The sequence below is a fragment of the Hippopotamus amphibius genome, chromosome 2, assembly GCF_030028045.1.
Source record: "Hippopotamus amphibius kiboko isolate mHipAmp2 chromosome 2, mHipAmp2.hap2, whole genome shotgun sequence".
In the NCBI taxonomy this organism is placed as follows: domain Eukaryota; kingdom Metazoa; phylum Chordata; class Mammalia; order Artiodactyla; family Hippopotamidae; genus Hippopotamus; species Hippopotamus amphibius.
The window spans coordinates 28134766-28152694 of record NC_080187.1 but is presented as its reverse complement, the minus strand read 5'-3'; the positions used below and the strand labels follow the sequence as shown (position 1 = coordinate 28152694).

The 17929-nt window shown below is 36.1% G+C and overlaps 1 protein-coding gene across 31 annotated transcripts in view; it reads left to right on the top strand.

Annotated features, from left to right (window-relative positions):
* Positions 1 to 17929, top strand: part of FKTN (fukutin) — an 80817-nt gene that overhangs the window by 18000 nt on the left and 44888 nt on the right. For 24 of the 31 annotated variants that reach the window (XR_009051307.1, XR_009051308.1, XR_009051309.1 and 21 more), the window contains 2 exons: positions 5947 to 6072; positions 10808 to 11011. Coding sequence is in view for 28 of the 31 variants with exons in the window: in XM_057721567.1 (XP_057577550.1) it covers positions 5947 to 6072; positions 10808 to 11011 (330 nt within the window). In the remaining 3 variants the exon portion in view is untranslated. The remainder of the gene's footprint in view (positions 1 to 5946; positions 6073 to 10807; positions 11012 to 17929) is intronic. The other 7 variants (XM_057721590.1, XM_057721583.1, XM_057721570.1 and 4 more) reach the window with 2 other exon arrangements.

Genomic DNA, 17929 nt, shown 5'->3' with positions numbered 1-17929 from the left:
TAAATGGGGTAATAGCAACTCTGCCGTTTGAGATAATATATGTAATGCATCTAATTTAGTGTCTGATAGATGTCTGATAGCTACCTCAAAACATGGTAGCTATTAGTAGCTTACATTTTCTAGCCCTTTTAAGGTTCACATTTTAGTTGGATAAACATAATTGTATCTAATTATTATGGTGTCCTTATGAGCCTGCATTTGTTACTTCTACATAAATGAGTTAGATGGGGCCTAGTTATGTTAAGCTTCTTGCTCAAGATTGCTAAGTTCAGTTCCTAAAGCTTGTATCTTCACTCATAGGGCTACTCCAACATGTAAATACAAGTATGTTCAAACAAAATACTGTGACATTGATAAGAAGATATGAAATGAGATAGCTTTAAGGAGTTCTGCATCCCAGTAGAAAGTCATAAAATATTGATACCTCAGCGGAAAGAAGACAAAGCCAATGAACCATGTTTGTGTAAAGCACTGAGTGAACCACACCTTAATGATGTTCTTGACTTACAACCATGAGCTGTACCACTGCCTGTAGTAATCAGTTATTACCTAGAAGGCCACTTACAGTGTTCTGTGCTGGGATATCTTTACTTTGCATTATATTTAGTAACCTGTGTGTGTTTGGTTAGAAGGCAGGGAGGGAGTTGAAAGGGGAATTTGGTTTTCAAATTTGGCAATAGTCATTCACAGTGAACAATTTCATAGTCCATTATTAGAAATGGAAATTAATCTTATAACCATTTAGATCATATGTAACAAACGTTTTTGAAATGTTTTCAGTTGGTCAGTTGCTTGCTAAAATCATACAAGAAGCATGATTTTTCTTTGATCTTCTCTGACTTTTGGCTAGTTCCGTTTTGTTCTGAAAGATAATATGTATGTCATTGCCAAGAAAGAATATTTTGCTTGGTAATCTGATCTAGTATGGTAAACTTTGATAAATGCTACTGTTCCCCCTTCCTATCCTTTCCCCACCTCCCCGACTCCTGTCATTATTAGGAGAAATGTGAAAGAATTTCTTTCGTTTGAATTAAAGGATATTAAAATTTTTTTTTGTTGATTCCCAGACTGTAAGCTATATAAGTTTCTGGCCAAGCAGTTTTGATTATTAATAAACAGCTTTCCCACCAGTTATTGAAGACTTAAAAAATTTTCTTTAAAGTATTACTGTTAGATCCAAAAGGCATGGGTAATGATCATGCTGAATTGAGTTGTTTTTTGGTTTCTGTAAGAAACTGGTTGTTGGCTACTGTCTTTAAAAAATGACAGGATCATTTAAGTCTTTACTTCTATTTCCTGAATGCTTTTTCTTTGATGGCGTATCTTTTTTTTTTAAATAGGATATTCTTTTTTCTTTATCTTTTTTATTGAATTATAGTTGACATATAACATTCATCTCAGGCTTACAACATAATGATTTGACATTTGTATAAGGATATTCTTATTTAGTAGTTCTCAGCCTGTTTAGACGTTAGACTCTCCCAGGAACTTTCTAAAAATAACCCATACATTGGGTCTCACTTTCAGACATTCTTATTTGATGGCATATCTTAATTTGATTCATTTATCAGTGGAGGTCAGAAACCAGACTCTTTCTACCAGTCCTTTTTGGGATCTGATTCTATCTTTCCATTCATTTCACTTAAGTTTTCAACCCAAATATGTCATAGGTAGTGTTTCAGAGTATCTTAGGGCTTTTTTTAACCTCTTGACTTTTACTGTATGGCTTTTCTTTTAGAACATTCGGTCATTCATTTGTCAAGTATTTGTTGAGGGCTTACTATGTGCTAAGTACAGTACTAGGATATGAGGCAAAATGATGAATCAAATGCAGTCCTTGCTGCCTAGGAACCCACAAATTGGGGAAGTTTGGGGTTGAAGGGGAGAGGGGTAAAGAAATATATAGAGACATATAAACAAATGACATCAATATGATAAATAAGTTACTTCTTCAAAGCACATATCATAAAACACTTTACTACTATAGCCTAAGAACTGTTCTGTGGTCTCTAGCCTTTGTAATGCTCTTCTTTAAGCTGTCACAGTTATTTTTCTTAAATACAGATCTGATCAAGTTATTCTCTGCATGACATACCTATGGAATAAGATCCAAACTTCTTACCGTGGGGGGTGAATAGTCTCTGTTTGCCCCTCCAGGTCCTCTCCTCACCATACTCTGTGCCTTGGAGGCTGACCTCTGTGGACTACATTAGCTGAGCTCCCTTGCGCTTTGTTTTCCATTTGGGTTCAGCTGATGGGAAGTATCAGCTGGAGACTGGAGACCAGGAGGAAGGAGGCTAGGTTATTTGTTCTCTTGGTTCTCCATCTGTAGGGTCATTGGTTGATAGTGACTGCATTCCTCCTGTACAACAAAGTTGTAGCCACTGGATGCCGTTAACTGTTCCTCCCAAGGTGGATTAACCATTAAGATAATGATATTTAAACTTCAGCTCCCCTCACTTCCAAGGCTCTTTGAGGAGCCTTAGGAATATGTTACAAAACTGTATTTTTGTAAAGTTTGCAATAGATAATTTTTTGCATTTTTTTTTTCTGAAAAAGAACCACCAAAATTGTATAATCTCCAAGCTCTGTAAAACTGGATCTCTTTATGTCCCTACCTTGACTCTTTGAGCTTCTTAGATAAGTGCAAAGTTTTCAGGGAATGAGGAAATGCTGAATAACCTGTTTGGGAAGGTTGTGATTAAATATTTCACAATAAAGTAATATTTTGAGTTGGTCTTATAGGATGAGTAGGAGTTCTCCAGTGAAGAAGGATGGGAGGCCCATTACAAATAGAGGAAACAGACTATTCAAAGGGAATGAGCTATGTGTATGTCTAGAAGAGGAGTACACTAAGTAGAGACAAAAGGAAGCACAAAGGTCCTGAGGCAGGGACATGCCTGGCAGTTTTGAGAACAGCTGAAAGATCAATGTGGCTATAGAGGAGTGAGAGAGGAGAATAGTAGGTAAGGTCAGAGAGTTCTATATTGTTTATGGCCTTGGGCAATTATAAAAACTTTGGCTTTTATTCTGAATGAGATTGGGAACTCTAGGAAGGTTTTGAGCTGCAATGTGACATGATCTGACTTTTTTTAATTAAAAGAAGTAGTGCAGATGCTCTGTAGGGGCAACGGCTGAAACAGACCATTTAGAAGGTTTTCTAGTAATTTACACATGGTGATGATGGCTTGGACACAGAAGCTAGTGGTGGAGTTTGTGAGAAATGGAAAGTAGAGTTATCAGGATTTGTTGATGGGCTAGATATGGGGTATAAAAGACAGAAAAGAGTCAGGGATAACACTAGTGTTTTTGACCTAGATAATTGGAAGGGGGAAGTTGCTGTTTAATGAGATGGGAAGGACTAGCAGAAGCAAGTTTGATAGATGGTGAAGATCGGGAGTTTTTTTGTACATACTAAGTTTGAGATGCCTATTTGACATCCAAATAAGATGAATAGACATTTGAATATTTAAGTCTGGAGTACAAAGGACTGATGTGGTTGGGAATATAAACTGGGGGTTGTAAGCATGTAGATTGTATTCAAAGCTATGAGTGGATGAGTTACCAAGGAAGTAAACATAGAGCAAAAAGGGAGAAGGAGAAAAAAAATCTCATGGTCTGAGCTTTGGGACCCTCCAACATGTCAGGGAGGTGAGGAGAAGTAGCAAATGGGAACAAGGAGTAGCTGGAGAGAAAAGAAGGAAAACCAGAAGTTTGAGGATCCTGAGAGCCAAGTGAATGAAGTGTTTAGGTGAGGCAGACAATGAACAATTCTTGATAGATCAAATAAGACAAGTACTCCTGGTTGACCATTGGATTTAGCAATGTGGAGGTTATTGGTGATCTTGATGAATACTTGGCAGAGTCAGCTTAAGCTCAAGTGAGTACATGACAGGAAAGAAATTGGAGGAAGTGAGAATAGATTGCCCATTAAGAGTTTTGCTGTAAAGGGGGAGAGAAAATTGTTACTTGGGAAAGAGAAGTCAAGAGGGGTTTTTTGTTTTAATTATTTAAGATAGGAGAAATAATATAATATTTGTATACTGATGGGAGTGATCCAACAGAGAAAATAAATTAAATGACTCAGACATTTAACCTTATCTACTAATGTAGGGCTGTGGTGACCAACAAGTGGCTATATTATAGAATTTGCAATCTTTTTTCAAGGATGAAGATTACAAAGCTGCCTCTTTGATTTTTTTTTTGCAGATATCCTTGGTATTTTTTAAAAAATGAGTTTATTATTGAAATATAGTTGATTTACAGTACTATATTTGTTTCAGGCGTACAACATAGTGATTCAATATTTTTATAGATTATACTCCATTTAAGGTTATTATAAAATAGTGGCGATATTTCCCTATGCTGTACAAAATATCCTTGTAACGTATTTATTTTATACACAGTAGTTTGGGCTTTTTAATCCCCACCCCTGTCTTGCCCCTCCCTGCTTTCCTTTCCCCACTGCTAAGCACTAGTTTGTTCTTTATGTGTCTGTTTCTGTTTTGTCGTATTCGTTTTTTTTTTTTTTTTTTAGATTCCACATATAAGTGATATCATACAGTATTTGACTTTCTCTAACTTATTTCACTAAGCATAATACCCTCTAGGTTAATCCATATTGCAAATAGCAGAATTTCCTTTTTATGGCAGAGTAGTATTCGTGTATGTGTGTGTGTGTGTGTGCATGCACGCATGCATGCCACATCATCTTTTTCCATTCATCTGTTTATGGACACTTAGATTGCTTTCAAATCTTGGCTATTGTAAATAATGCTGCTGTGAATATTGGGATGTATGTATCTTTTTGAGTGAGTGTTTTCGTTTTCTTCAGATATATAACCAGGAGTGGACTTGCTGAATCCTATAGAAATATTCCTTGGTGTTAAAATGTTACTAAGAGCTTGTGAGGAGAGACCAGTTCTGGTTCTACCTTAATCACTCAGTGTATCTTTCTTCCTTTCTTCCCTCCAATTAGCAAGCTGTTATTAAGCATTTTACTAGTTACCAAGCACTATGCCAGGCACTGGTGATACAAAGATGGAATGGATTTGGTCCCTCTGCCCTGAGTTTACAGTTTAGTGGGGAAATGAGTCTCCTGTTTAGGAACTTGGAACATGTTTCATTTTTAGGGTGAGGATATTCTTACTGTTTTTCAAAATCCTTACAGATAAAGAACACATTCAAAGCATAAGAAACTTCTTTGGATCGTCTTTGAGCTTGAAATGTTCTTCCTCTTGTCTCTAGACTATCAGACATTCTTTCTCCTGTGACTTTCAAAGTGTTTTGTGTGTTAACAGATGAAAAACTGATGATGCATTTTTCCTTCTGAATCTCTAGACCTGAATGTTTTAAAAAATATTCTTTAAAAAATAACTCAACATTTTAAAGTATGATGTATGTATTGAAAAGTGTGGGCACCGGAGCTCTCTGTGGAACAGGAATAATAATGCCTACCTTGCAGGATAGTTACGCAGGATAGATGAGAATACATAATTCATATGTGGAAGTACACGTAGGAGCTGCTCAGTAATTATTATTATACTTTCTTATCACTTTGCCAAGGTCTACAAACACTAACTCAGTGTGTGGAGGTAAGCTGAAGTTAGGGATATGGAACTAAATGGAAAAACAGTAGTCCTAAAAAGATAGCCAAGTGTTTACTAATCATTGATGGAAATTAATTGGTTCAGAGATGTTGACCATTTGTGCCTGTTTAGTAACTTAATTAAATTATAGCAGTCTGTCACTGTTTTCCATCTTAGGTAGTTGTATTATATAACTGTAGAATTCTTAGCTCATGACTGTATGAAAATAGGTATTTGGATAATGCTTTTTAATGATTATGAACCAGTTATATAGGTTGAATCTCATACCTACCCTAAATGAAATGTTGCATGCTGGGCTTTGAATTTACTAAAAAAAGTTTTTTTGTTATCTTCCTAGAATGGAGCTGGTTTATCAAAATCCAAAGGAAGCCGAATTGGATTTGATGGCACACAATGGGTATGTATGATAATCAAGAAATTCCTCAATTGCCATATTCATTTAGTTCATCCATCTGTATACTTGGTAAGTATTTGTTGCATGATAACAATGATAGTAGCTAGCTTTGTGAAGAATGGGAGTAGGTACTAGAAAGGAAGAGGCAGACCCTGGACCAAGTGCTTTACATGCAGTATCTCATTTAGTCCTTATGCAAACTTTAAGAAGTCAGTACACGTGTTTATCCTCAATTCTCTTAGAAAGATTAAGGCTGTTTTGTCAATAAGTGGCTGAGTCCAGATTCTAACTACTTGCCTCCAAAATCCTCATTCGCTGAGCTGTGGTGCTTCCCCAAGTGAATAAATATATGAATCAGAATTGAACCAGGAATAAAGACAAATAATGATTAGGAGTAAAAATCTATTCAACATGTTTCCTTTTTTTTTTTTTTGGCATGCCACAGGGCTTTGGGGATCTTAGTTTCCCGACCAAGGATCAAACCTAGGCCCCTGGCAGTGAAAGCACAGAGTTCTAACCACTGGACCACCAGGGAATTCCATGTTTCCTTTCTAAGATAAAGGAAACTAGCAATATGTACAATGAATTACTGTTTCACAGCCTGTTCATTTAGAATGAAAAACAATGCTAAAAAATTACATTTATCCTGTTAGCATACATATTGGGTATGACTAGATATTTCTTGTGAATACACTTCAATCTTTGGCTTCTCTTTAACCAGAGATATGAGAAACTTTAGATTATAAGTGGGATTTCAAATCACCAAGCAGCTATAAAGTGGTGATAATTTTAGATCATTGCGGATACCAGTTGGATTGAACTATTGTTTAAAAGGTAAAGTCTGGCATATCCTATATCAGGCTCCTCAACTATCAGGTCTAAAAGTATCGGTGTAAACTTTTATTAAAAGCAGCAGGTGTTTTGCTCTGTGAACTTAGGGTAGTCTGAGGGGAAAGAGAAGCCCTATCTTTTTCATTCAGGGAATGACCCTTGAAGTGGGAGAAAATAACAGATTTTTTTTTTAATTGGGGTATAGTTGTTTTACAGTGTTGTGTTAGTTTCTACTGTACAGTGAAGTGGAGTTCCCTGTGCTATACAGCAGGTTCTCATTAGTTATCTATTTTATACACATTAGTGTATGTCAATCCCAATCTCCCAATTCATCTCACTCTCCCTTTCCCCACCTTGGTGTCCATATGTTTGTTCTCTACATCTGTGTTTCCATTTCTGCCTTGCAAACCGGTTCATCTGTACCATTTTTCTAGATCCTACATATATGCATTAATATACTATATTTGTTTTTCTCTTTCTGACTTACTTCACTCTGTATAAACAAATTTTTTTAAAAGGGTTGACTTCCAAGATAAATGAGCAAAAAATTACAGAGCAGCTTACTACATTTAGTGAGTTCTCTTCGTTACTTGCATGGTACTGAAAATCACTCCTTATAATATTTGTAAAATCATAGGTAAGGGAGAAGTAGTACTAAAATACTTTTGTTCTAATACTTTAGAAGGAACAAGAGGTGAAGTCTGATCAATAGATGTGATACTTAACCCTGATAAAATCCTAGAGTGAGTTATTAAACAGATAATTTGAGGGGCTTAGAAACCAAAATATGATTATTAGGAACTGGCCTTTCACTAAGAACATGTCCTGCCAAGCCTTTGTCGAAGAATGGACTGTTATAGTCTCAGTGTATCCTTTTTTCAACAAGATGATTTTCTTTCTTGTAAACAAAATAAATTACTGAAGGCCAGATGATATTAGTCATGTTGATTAAGAATTAATTGGATTTAGAGTCAATTGGACATCCATGTCCAAGGAGCCTTGATGATTGCATTGATGACAGCCTGGAGGGCATATTTAGAAGGTGAGTTATAGAATCTCTCCTTGACCCTGCCCTAATCTATATTTATATTAATAATCATAATGAAGCTGTGCGTTCATGTTTGTATTTAACCCCAAGCTGAAAGAGCTTTATTCAACAAAGCTTTATTAAGCACCTTATATGTACTAGTGTCTCATCTCATCATCTTTCTTCCAAAACCATTTCTTTCTCTTTTATTCTCCTAGTGAAAAGCACAGAAAATAATAGCCATAAAAGAAAAAAAAAATTGATGAACTGGACTATCAAAATTTAAACTCCTGCTCATTGAAAACCACCATTAAGAAAATGAACAGATAATGCCACAGATTAGAAACTATTTGCAAAACGTATATCTGACAAAAGATTGGTATCAAGAATAAATGAACTCCTGTGGGCGTGGGATGAACTGGGAGATTGGGATTGACATATATACACTAATATGTATAAAATAGAGAACTAGTGAGAACCTTCTGTGTAGCACAGGGAACTCCACTTTGCTGTAAAATAGAAACTAACACAACATTATAAAACAATCATACCCCAATAAAAAATAAAATAAAAAATAAATAAATGAACTCCTACAATTAAGTAATAGACTTTTTTGTTCACATTCTTTATCAAATTGAAGAAAAGTCCTATTCCTGGTTTGCTAAGAGGCTTTTTTGTTTGTTTGTTGCACATGGGCTCTAGGGCACACAGGCTTCAGTAGTTGTGGCATGCAGGTTCAGTAGTTGTGGCACACGGGCTTAGTTGCTCTGCAGCATGTGGGATCTTCCTGGACCAGGGATTGAACCTGTGTCCCCTGCATTGACAGGCAGATTCTTAACCACTGTGCCACCATGGAAGTCCTTTGCTAAGAGGTTTTATTCATGAGTAGGTATTGAATTTTGTCAAATATTTTTTTGTGTTGAAATTATCATACAGATTTTCCCCTTTATTTTGTTGATATGGTGAATTTTATTGATTGATTTTCAAATGCTGCCTTTCATTTCTGGTTATGATAAACCATACTTGGTCTTGATATTTCCTTTCTTCTCTTTTTGGTCCTTTTTTTAAAGCACTACAGGAATTGATTTTTTAGTATCTTGTTAAGTATTGTTGCATCTATGTTCATGAAGGATGGTGCTGTATAATTTTGTTTTTTTGTAACGTCTTTGTCAGGTTTTGCTATTAAGATTACACTGGCCTTGGGCTTCCTAGGTGGCGCTGTGGTTGAGAATCTGCCTGCCAATGCAGGGGACACAGGTTCGATCCCTGCTCCAGGAAGATCCCACATGCTGCGGAGCAACTAAGTCCGTGCACCACAACTACTGAGCCTGCGCTTTAGAGCCTGTGAGCCACAACTGTTGAGCCCATGTGCTGCAACTACCGAAGCCCACGCGCCTAGAGCCCATGCTCCGCAACAAGAGAAGCCACGGCAATGAGGAGCCCGTGCACTACAACGAAGAGTAGCCCCCACTCACTGCAACTAAAAAGAAAGCCCGTGCATAGCAAAAAAGACCCAACACAGCCAATAAAATAAATAAATAAATAAATTTTTTTTAAAAAAGGAAACTTTATAAAAAAAAAAGATTACACTGGCCTCATAAAATGAGTTAGGAAGGATTTCCTCCTGCTCAGTTTTCTGAAAGAGTTTTTGTACACTGGTATTATTTCTTCCTTAAAGCTTTGATAGAATTCACCAGTGAACCATCTGAGTCTAGAATTTTTTCTTGTTGTTTTGATAGCAGGTTTTTTTTTTAAATACGTAACAAATTCAATTTTGTTAATAGTTATAGGGCAAGTCAGATTTCCTGTTTCATCTTGTGGTAGTTTTGTTAACTGTGTTTTTAAAGAAACTTGTCCATTTCATCTAAGTTACTGAATTTTGGGGCATAACATTGTTTATTCTAACTTTTTACTTAGTTGGCTCTCACACTAAGAGATAAACTCCTCTAGAACAGAAATTATTATATTCTTGGTATTTGCATAATACTCTGCAGTAAAAACAAAGGATAAGAGACTGATTTCTGCCTTTATCTCATTTTGTAATTCTTATAATTCTTGATATTCTAATCTATTTATTATCTTGTATATTTTTTTATGTTTCCTTAGATTTTGTGAATAAGAATTTATACTTAATTCCATGAACATCTTTTTTGATGGGCATACATCCCTTTGAAGTAATTATTGCTTTCATTAAAGTAGGCTTTTATGCAATAATGTATTTCAGTTATTCTATTTATCTTGGCTACTCTTAGGTATTATTTATTCCTAAGTGATTATTGTTTCAATTCTAATTTTGAAATTTATTTTTGCAGTAGAGTGTTCTGCTTACTGCTCAGCAGAATTATATCTTAAAATATTACGGTGTTATTAGAAAATCAGACTATAGATAGGATTGGTCAGGCAGGCATATATTTTAGTTTCTCCTTTGGCAAGATTATTAAGCAATATTTCAAATATGAAGAAAAGTGCCACATACAATTGATTTTTGGTTTTCAAAAGGTTGACATGATTGATTTTTAAAAACTGAAAAAGCTGGTATTTCCTCTCCCACTTTTGCTTGAGAAGATTTAGCTACTACCAAGGGAATAATTTGTAAGCCCAAAGTTCTCATCTCATATACTACTTCCTCAATGAAGATTTTGTTATCCTTTTGATGTACAGTTAATTAATAGTTTATTCTGTACTTTATATGTTGCATATATTTGCATATTTTACCTTGTATTATAAATATTTGTTCATCTTCCTCAGTAGACTGTGTACTTCTTGAGAGCAGGGAGAGTGTACTATTTATTTGTGGTTTTTTTTTTTTTTTAGGAAAATAATAAGCATGGCATCTATTGAATAAGCAGTCTATATGTCCTTATAAAAGTAATGAATAAAAATTTAATAAGACAGATTGCTGTATTGGTTTAGAAGAATTAAAGGGATTCTTTTCCTCTCAAACAGCGCACAGTTAAAAAATTTATTATGCTAACGTCCAGTCACAATGTACCTGTGTTCCTTATTGATCCTTTGATTCTGGAATTGATTAATAAAAACTTTGAACAAGTCAAGAATGCTTCTCATGGCTCTGCTTCAGAATGCAAGTTTTTCTGTGTTCCAAGAGACTTTACTGCATTTGCACTACAGTATCACCTATGGAAGAATGAGGTAAGATGATTTGCTTTCAGATAAGTGTCTTTTACAAAGTAGTATGGGATTAAACCAATTTAAGTTGTAAAAAATTTAAAAATTTTCATAAAGACTTTTATAAATTGTATCAAGAATACTTTCAGCAATAAGTAACAAAACACAGTAGTGGCTTAGGCAAATAGGGAATTTATTTTTCTTGTATAACAAGACGTTAAAAGGTTGGTGGCTTGTTGGTATTAGTTGAGCTCTTCACTGAAGTCAGCATTTGCATCACTGGATTCTTTCTGCATTTCTCTCATCCTCACAAGGTAGCTGTCATAGGTCCAAGGTATCGTAGTGACACTATCTATCTTTTGAAGGAAAAATTTTCTCAGGAGCTTCTGTTAAACTGCTTATAGCTTACTGTCCAGAACTATATTTGTATGTCTCCATGTTGTGAAAGAGACTAAAAAAACGGGTATTTAGCATTTTCATCATTGTAGGCAAGCAGGTAGGCAGGGATTTGGTGATAAATTTTCAGTATCTGCCACATAAGATATACACGAGGGTAGTATTCCTCATCTATAGCACTGTTCTTGACAGTTTGTAAGTGCATAAGGACTTGTTTGATACTTGAGTGGAGTGCTTCATAGGTGTATCCAAAAATTCAAACTTATGTTTTCATCCTGCTTAAATGGTTACAAAGCAAAAGTTGGTAGTCAAAAAAAAAAAAAAAGTCTCAGCCAAACATGCCAAAAATTTGCTTACTTCTTTATTTGGAATACCGCTAACTTTTCAGTTTCCCTGTTTTTCATTCTGAGGAGTTATTCAAATAAGAGTAAGAAAATTAGCATCAGATTAAATGAGCTCAGCTATTTAATCTGCCACCTATGATAGATGTGCACTAGCTCAGCAGTGGACCTGTTTTAGTTGTGTTGACCCCTATAGGTGGGGCTTATGTTCCAGAGTGATGGTATGATCTGGCAAAGCACTATAAGCTGTGTGTTTCCTTGATTGCCCAGACTCTTTTTTTTTTAAATAAATTTATTTATTTATTTATTTATTTATTGGCTGCGTTGGGTCTTCATTGCGGCACATGGGCTTTCTCTAGTTGTGGCAACCCGGGGCTGCTCTTTGTTGTGGTGCATGGGCTCCTCATTGTGGTGGCTTCTCTTGTTGTGGAGCATGGGCTCTAGGCGCGCAGCCTTCAGTATTGCGGCACACAGGCTCAATAGTTGTGGCTCACAGGCTCTAGAGCACAGGCTCAATAGTTGCGGCGCGTGGGCTTAGTTGCTCCAAGGCATGTGGGATCTTCCTGGAGCAGGGATTGAACCTGTGTCCCCTGCATTGCCAGGTGGATTCTTAACCACTGCACCACCTAAGAAGTCCTTGCCCAGACTCTTAGACAGGGTATCAAGAGAATGAATTTTGACTTTTTTCTGCCTATGGTTCTTCCCAGACAGTGATGCAGGTGGTGAAACAGATAACATGATGTTTGCTTGTTTTTTCTTTCCTCCCAATTTTATATTGATATTTTGAAAATATTTAAACTTATGGAAAAGTTAGGACATGGCATTTTAAATTTAATTTTTATTTTTAATCAAAAAATACTAGTACTAAGTTTAAAAAGTCAGATAGATAGTAAGGCAAAGCTCATAATGAAAAAGATCAATATCTGATTCTTCTTTCCCCCCACCCCTTAATCCCACTCTTAAACCCAACCACTTTCACCTCTCTCTACCTTGTTTATCTTTTCCTTTATAAATGAAATGTTTATGCTTCTATTTTTTTAATATTTCATATTTAGATTATAAATTATGAGAATTTAGCTGTTATATCTATTTTGTCTCATGTAGACACACACTCTTCCCCAATTATCATCACTGTATCACATTTTGTAGTTAAATCAGTAGTCAGTGTTTACCTTACTATGAATATATAGATAGACACATGAATGCTACCTAGTTTACTCTGAATATTTTCCTTTTTTTAAGAACTTTTATTGAGATACAGTTGACATACAATAAACTGCATATATTTAAAGTGTACAATTTGATATATTTTTTCTTAATAGTAATGTATATATGGCAATACCAATCTTCCATTTCATTCCCCTCAACCCCCCTCCCCTCCCCGCTTTCCCCACTTGATGTCCATATCCTTTTTTTTTTAATTTTTATTTATTTATTTACTATTTTTGGGGGGGTACACCAAGTTCAATCATCTGTTTTTATACACATATCCCCGTATTCCCTCCCTCCCTCGAGTCCCCCCCCACCCTCCCTCGAGTCCCCCCCACCCTCCCCGTCCCAATCCTCTAAGGCATCATCCATCCTTGAGTTGGACTCGCTTTGTTATACAACTACTTCCCACTGGCTATCTATTTTACAGTTGGTAGTATATATATGTCTGTGTAACTCTCTCGCTTCGTCTCAGCTTCCCCTTCACCCCCCGCCCCCTCCCAAACCTCGAGTTCTCCAGTCCATTCTCTGCATCTGAGTCCTTGTTCTTGTCACTGAGTTCATCAGTACCATTTTTAGATTCCGTATATGTGAGTTAGCATACAATATTTGTCTTTCTCTTTCTGACTTACTTCACTCTGTATGACAGACTCTAGGTCTGTCCACCTCATTACATATAGCTCCATCTCATCCTTTTATAGCTGAGAAATATTCCACTGTATGTATATGCCACATCTTCTTTATCCATTCATTTGTTGATGGGCATTTAGGTTGCTTCCATGTCCTGGCTATTGTAAATAGTGCTGCAATAAACATTATGGTACACGTTTCTTTTGGGATTATGGTTTTCTTTGGGTATATGCCCAGGAGTGGGATGACTGGATCATATGGTAGTTCTATTTGTAGTTTTTAAGGAACCTCCAAATTGTTTTCCATAGTGGCTGTACCAACTTACATTCCCACCAACAATGTAGGAGAGTTCCCTCCACACCCTCTCCAACATTTGTTGTTTCCAAATTTTGTGATAATGGCCATTCTGACTGGTGTGAGGTGATACCTCATTGTGGCTTTGACTTGCATTTCTCTGGTGATGAGTGATGTTGAGCATCTTTTCATGTGTTTGTTGGCCATCTGTATATCTTCTTTGGAGAAATGTCTATTTAGGTCTTCTGCCCATTTGTGGATTGGGTTATTTGCTTTTTTGGTATTAAGCTTCATGAGCTGCTTGTATATTTTGGAGGTTAATCCTTTGTCCGTTGTTTCATAGGCAACTATTTTTTCCCATTCTGAGGGTTGCCTTCTAGTCTTGTTTATGGTTTCTTTCGCTGTGCAGAAGCTTTTAAGTTTCATGAGGTCCCATTTGTTTATTCTTGATTTTATTTCCATGATTCTAGGAGGTGGGTCAAATAGGATCTTGCTTTGATGTATGTCATAGAGTGTTCTGCCTATGTTTTCCTCTAGGAGTTTTATAGTGTCTGGCCTTACATGTAGGTCTTTAATCCATTTGGAGTTTATTTTTGTGTATGGTGTTAGGAAGTGTTCTACTTTCATTCTTTTACATGTGGCTGTCCAATTTTCCCAGCACCACTTATTGAAGAGGCTGTCTTTTTTCCATTGTATATTCTTGCCTCCTTTGTCAAAGATAAGGTGTCCATATGTGTTTGGGCTTACTTCTGAGTTCTCTATTCTATTCCACTGATCTTCCTTTCTATTTTTGTGCCAGTACCATACTGTCTTGATCACTGTGGCCTTGTAGTATAGTTTGAAGTCAGGAAGCCTGATTCCACCAACTCCATTTTTTCTTCTCAAGATTGCTTTGGCTATTCGGGGTCTTTTGCATTTCCATACAAATCGTAAGATTTCTTGCTCTAGTTCTGTGAAAAATGCCATTGGTAATTTGATCGGGATTGCATTGAATCTGTAAATTGCTTTGGGTAGTACAGTCATTTTCACGATGTTGATTCTTCCAATCCAGGAACATGGTATGTCCCTCCATCTGTTTGTGTCGTCTTTGATTTCTTTCATCAATGTCTTAAAGTTTTCTGCATACAGATCTTTTGCCTCCTTAGGCAGGTTTATTCCTAGGTATTTTATTCTTTTGGTTGCAATGGTGAATGGGAGAGTTCCCTTAATTTCTCTTTCTGCTCTTCTGTTGTTAGTGTATAGAAATGCAAGAGATTTCTGTGCATTAATTTTGTATCCTGCTACTTTACTAAATTCCTCAATTAGTGCTAGCAGTTTTCTGGTAGCTTCTTTAGGGTTTTCTATATATAATATCATGTCATCTGCAAAGAGTGACAATTTTACTTCTTTTCCAATTTGGATTCCTTTTATTTCTTTTTCTTCTCTGATTGCTGTGGCTAAAACTTCCAAAACTATGTTGAATAATAATGGTGAGAGTGGACACCCTTGTCTTGTTCCTGTTCTTAGAGGGAATTCTTCCAGTTTTTCCCCATTTAGAACGATGTTGGCTTTTGATTTCTCATGTATGGCTTTTATTGTGTTGAGGTAATTTCCTTCTATGCCCATTTTCTGGAGAGTTTTTATCATAAATGGATGTTGAACTTTGTCAAAAGCTTTTTCTACATCTATTGAGATTATCATATGGTTTTTATTCTTCAATTTGTTGATATGACGTATCACGTTGATTGATTTGCATATATTGAAGAATCCTTGCATCCCAGGGATAAACCCCACTTGATCATAGTGTATGATTTTTTTAATGTGCTGATGTATTCTGTTAGCTAGCATTTTGTTGAGGATTTTTGCATCTATATTCATCAGTGATATTGGTCTGTAGTTTTCTTTTTTTTGACATCTTTGCCTGGTTTTGGTATCAGGGTGATGGTGGCCTCGTAGAATGAGTTTGGGAGTGTTCCTCCTTCTGCAATATTTTGGAAGAGTTTGAGAAGGGTGGGTGTTAGCTCTTCTCGAAATGTTTGATAGAATTCGCCTGTGAATCCATCTGGTCCTGGGCTTTTGTGTGTTGGGAGATTTTTAATCACTGCCTCAATTTCCGTACTTGTGATTGGTCTGTTCATGGTTTCTATTTCTTCCTGGTTCAGCCTTGAAAGATTGTATTTTTCTAAGAATGTATCCATTTCTTCCAGGTTATCCAATTTATTGGCATATGGTTGCTTGTAGTAGTCTCTCATGATCTTTTGTATTTCTGAGGTGTCCGTTGTTATTTCTCCTTTTTCATTTCTAATTCTGTTGATTTGCATCTTCTCCCTTTTTTTCCTGATGAGTCTGGCTAATGGTTTATCAATTTTGTTAATCTTCTCAAAGAACCAGCTTTCAGTTTCATTAAGTTTTGCTATTGCTTCCTTCCTTTCTGTTTCATTTATTTCTGCTCTGATCTTTATGATTTCTTTCCTTCTGCTCACTTTGGGGTTTCTTTGTTCTTCTTTTTCTAATTGTTTTAGGTGTAAGGTTAGGTTGTTTATTTGATAATTTCCTTGTTTCTTAAGGTAGGACTGTATTGCTATAAACTTCCCTCTTAGAACTGCTTTTGCTGTGTCCCATAGGTTTTGGGTTGTTGTGTTTTCATTGTCGTTTGTTTCTAGATATTTTTTGATTTCCTCTTTGATTTCTTTAGTGATTCCTTGGTTGTTTAATAGTGAATTGTTTAGCCTCCATGTGTTTGTATTTTTTGCAGTTTTTTTCCTGTAATTGATATCTAGTCTCATGGCGTTGTGGTCTGAGAAGATGCTTGATATGATTTCAATTTTCTTGAATTAACCGAGGTTTGATTTGTGACCCAAGATGTGATCTATCCTGGAAAATGTTCTGTGTGCACTTGAGAAGAAAGCGTATTCTGTAGTTTTTGGATGGAATGTCCTATAAATATCAATTAAGTTGAGATGGTCTAATGTGTCATTTAAAGCTTGTGTGTCTTTATTTATTTTCTATTTGGATGATCTGTCTATTGATGTAAGTGAGGTGTTCAAGTCTCCCACTATTATTGTGTTCCTGTCGATGTCCCCTTTTATGGCTGTTAGCATTTGCCTTATGTATTGAGGTGCTCCTATATTGGGGGCATAGATATTTACCATTGTGATATGTTCTTCTTGAATGGATCCCTTGATCATTATGGAGTGTCCTTCCTTGTCTCTTGTAATAGTTTTTACTTTCAAGTCTAATTTGTCTGATATGAGTATTACTACTCCAGCTTTCTTTTGGCTTCCATTTGCATGAAATATCTTTTTCCATCCCTTCACTTTCAGTCTATATGTATCCCTTGGTCTGAAGTGGGTTTCTTGTAGGCAGCATATAGAAGGGTCTTGTTTTTGTATCCATTCAGCCAGTCTGTGTCTTTTGGTTGGAGCATTTAATGGAGCATTTAATCCATTTACGTTTAAGGTGATTATTGACATGTGTGTTCCTATTACCATTTTCTGAATTGTTTTGGGTTTGTATTTGTAGGTGTTTTCCTTTTCCTGTGTTTCCTACTTAGAGAAGTTCCTTTAGCACTTGTAGTAAGGCTGGTTTGGTGGTGCTGAATTCTCTTAACTTTTGCTTGTCTGGAAAACTTTTGATTTCTCCCTCAAATCTGAATGAGATTCTTGCTGGGTAGAGTATTCTTGGCTGTAGGTTTCTCTCTTTCAGGACTTTCAGTATATCCTGCCATTCCCTTCTGGCCTGCAGAGTTTCTGTAGAAAGGTCAGCTGTGATCCTTATGGGTTTTCCCTTATATGTTATTTGTTGCTTTTGTCTTGCTGCTTTTAATATTTTTTCTTTGTGTTTAATTGTCATTAGTTTGATTAATATGTGCCTTGATGTATTTCTCCTTGGGTTTATTCTGTATGGGACTCTCTGTGGTTCTTGGACTTGGTGAATTATTTCCTTTCCCATGTTGGGGAAGTTTTCCAGTATAACCTCTTCAAATATTTTCTCAGACCCTTTCTTTTTTTCTTCTTCTTCTGGAATGCCTATGATTCAAATATTGGTACGTTTAATGTTATCACTGCGGTCTCTGAGACTTTATTCTTTTTTC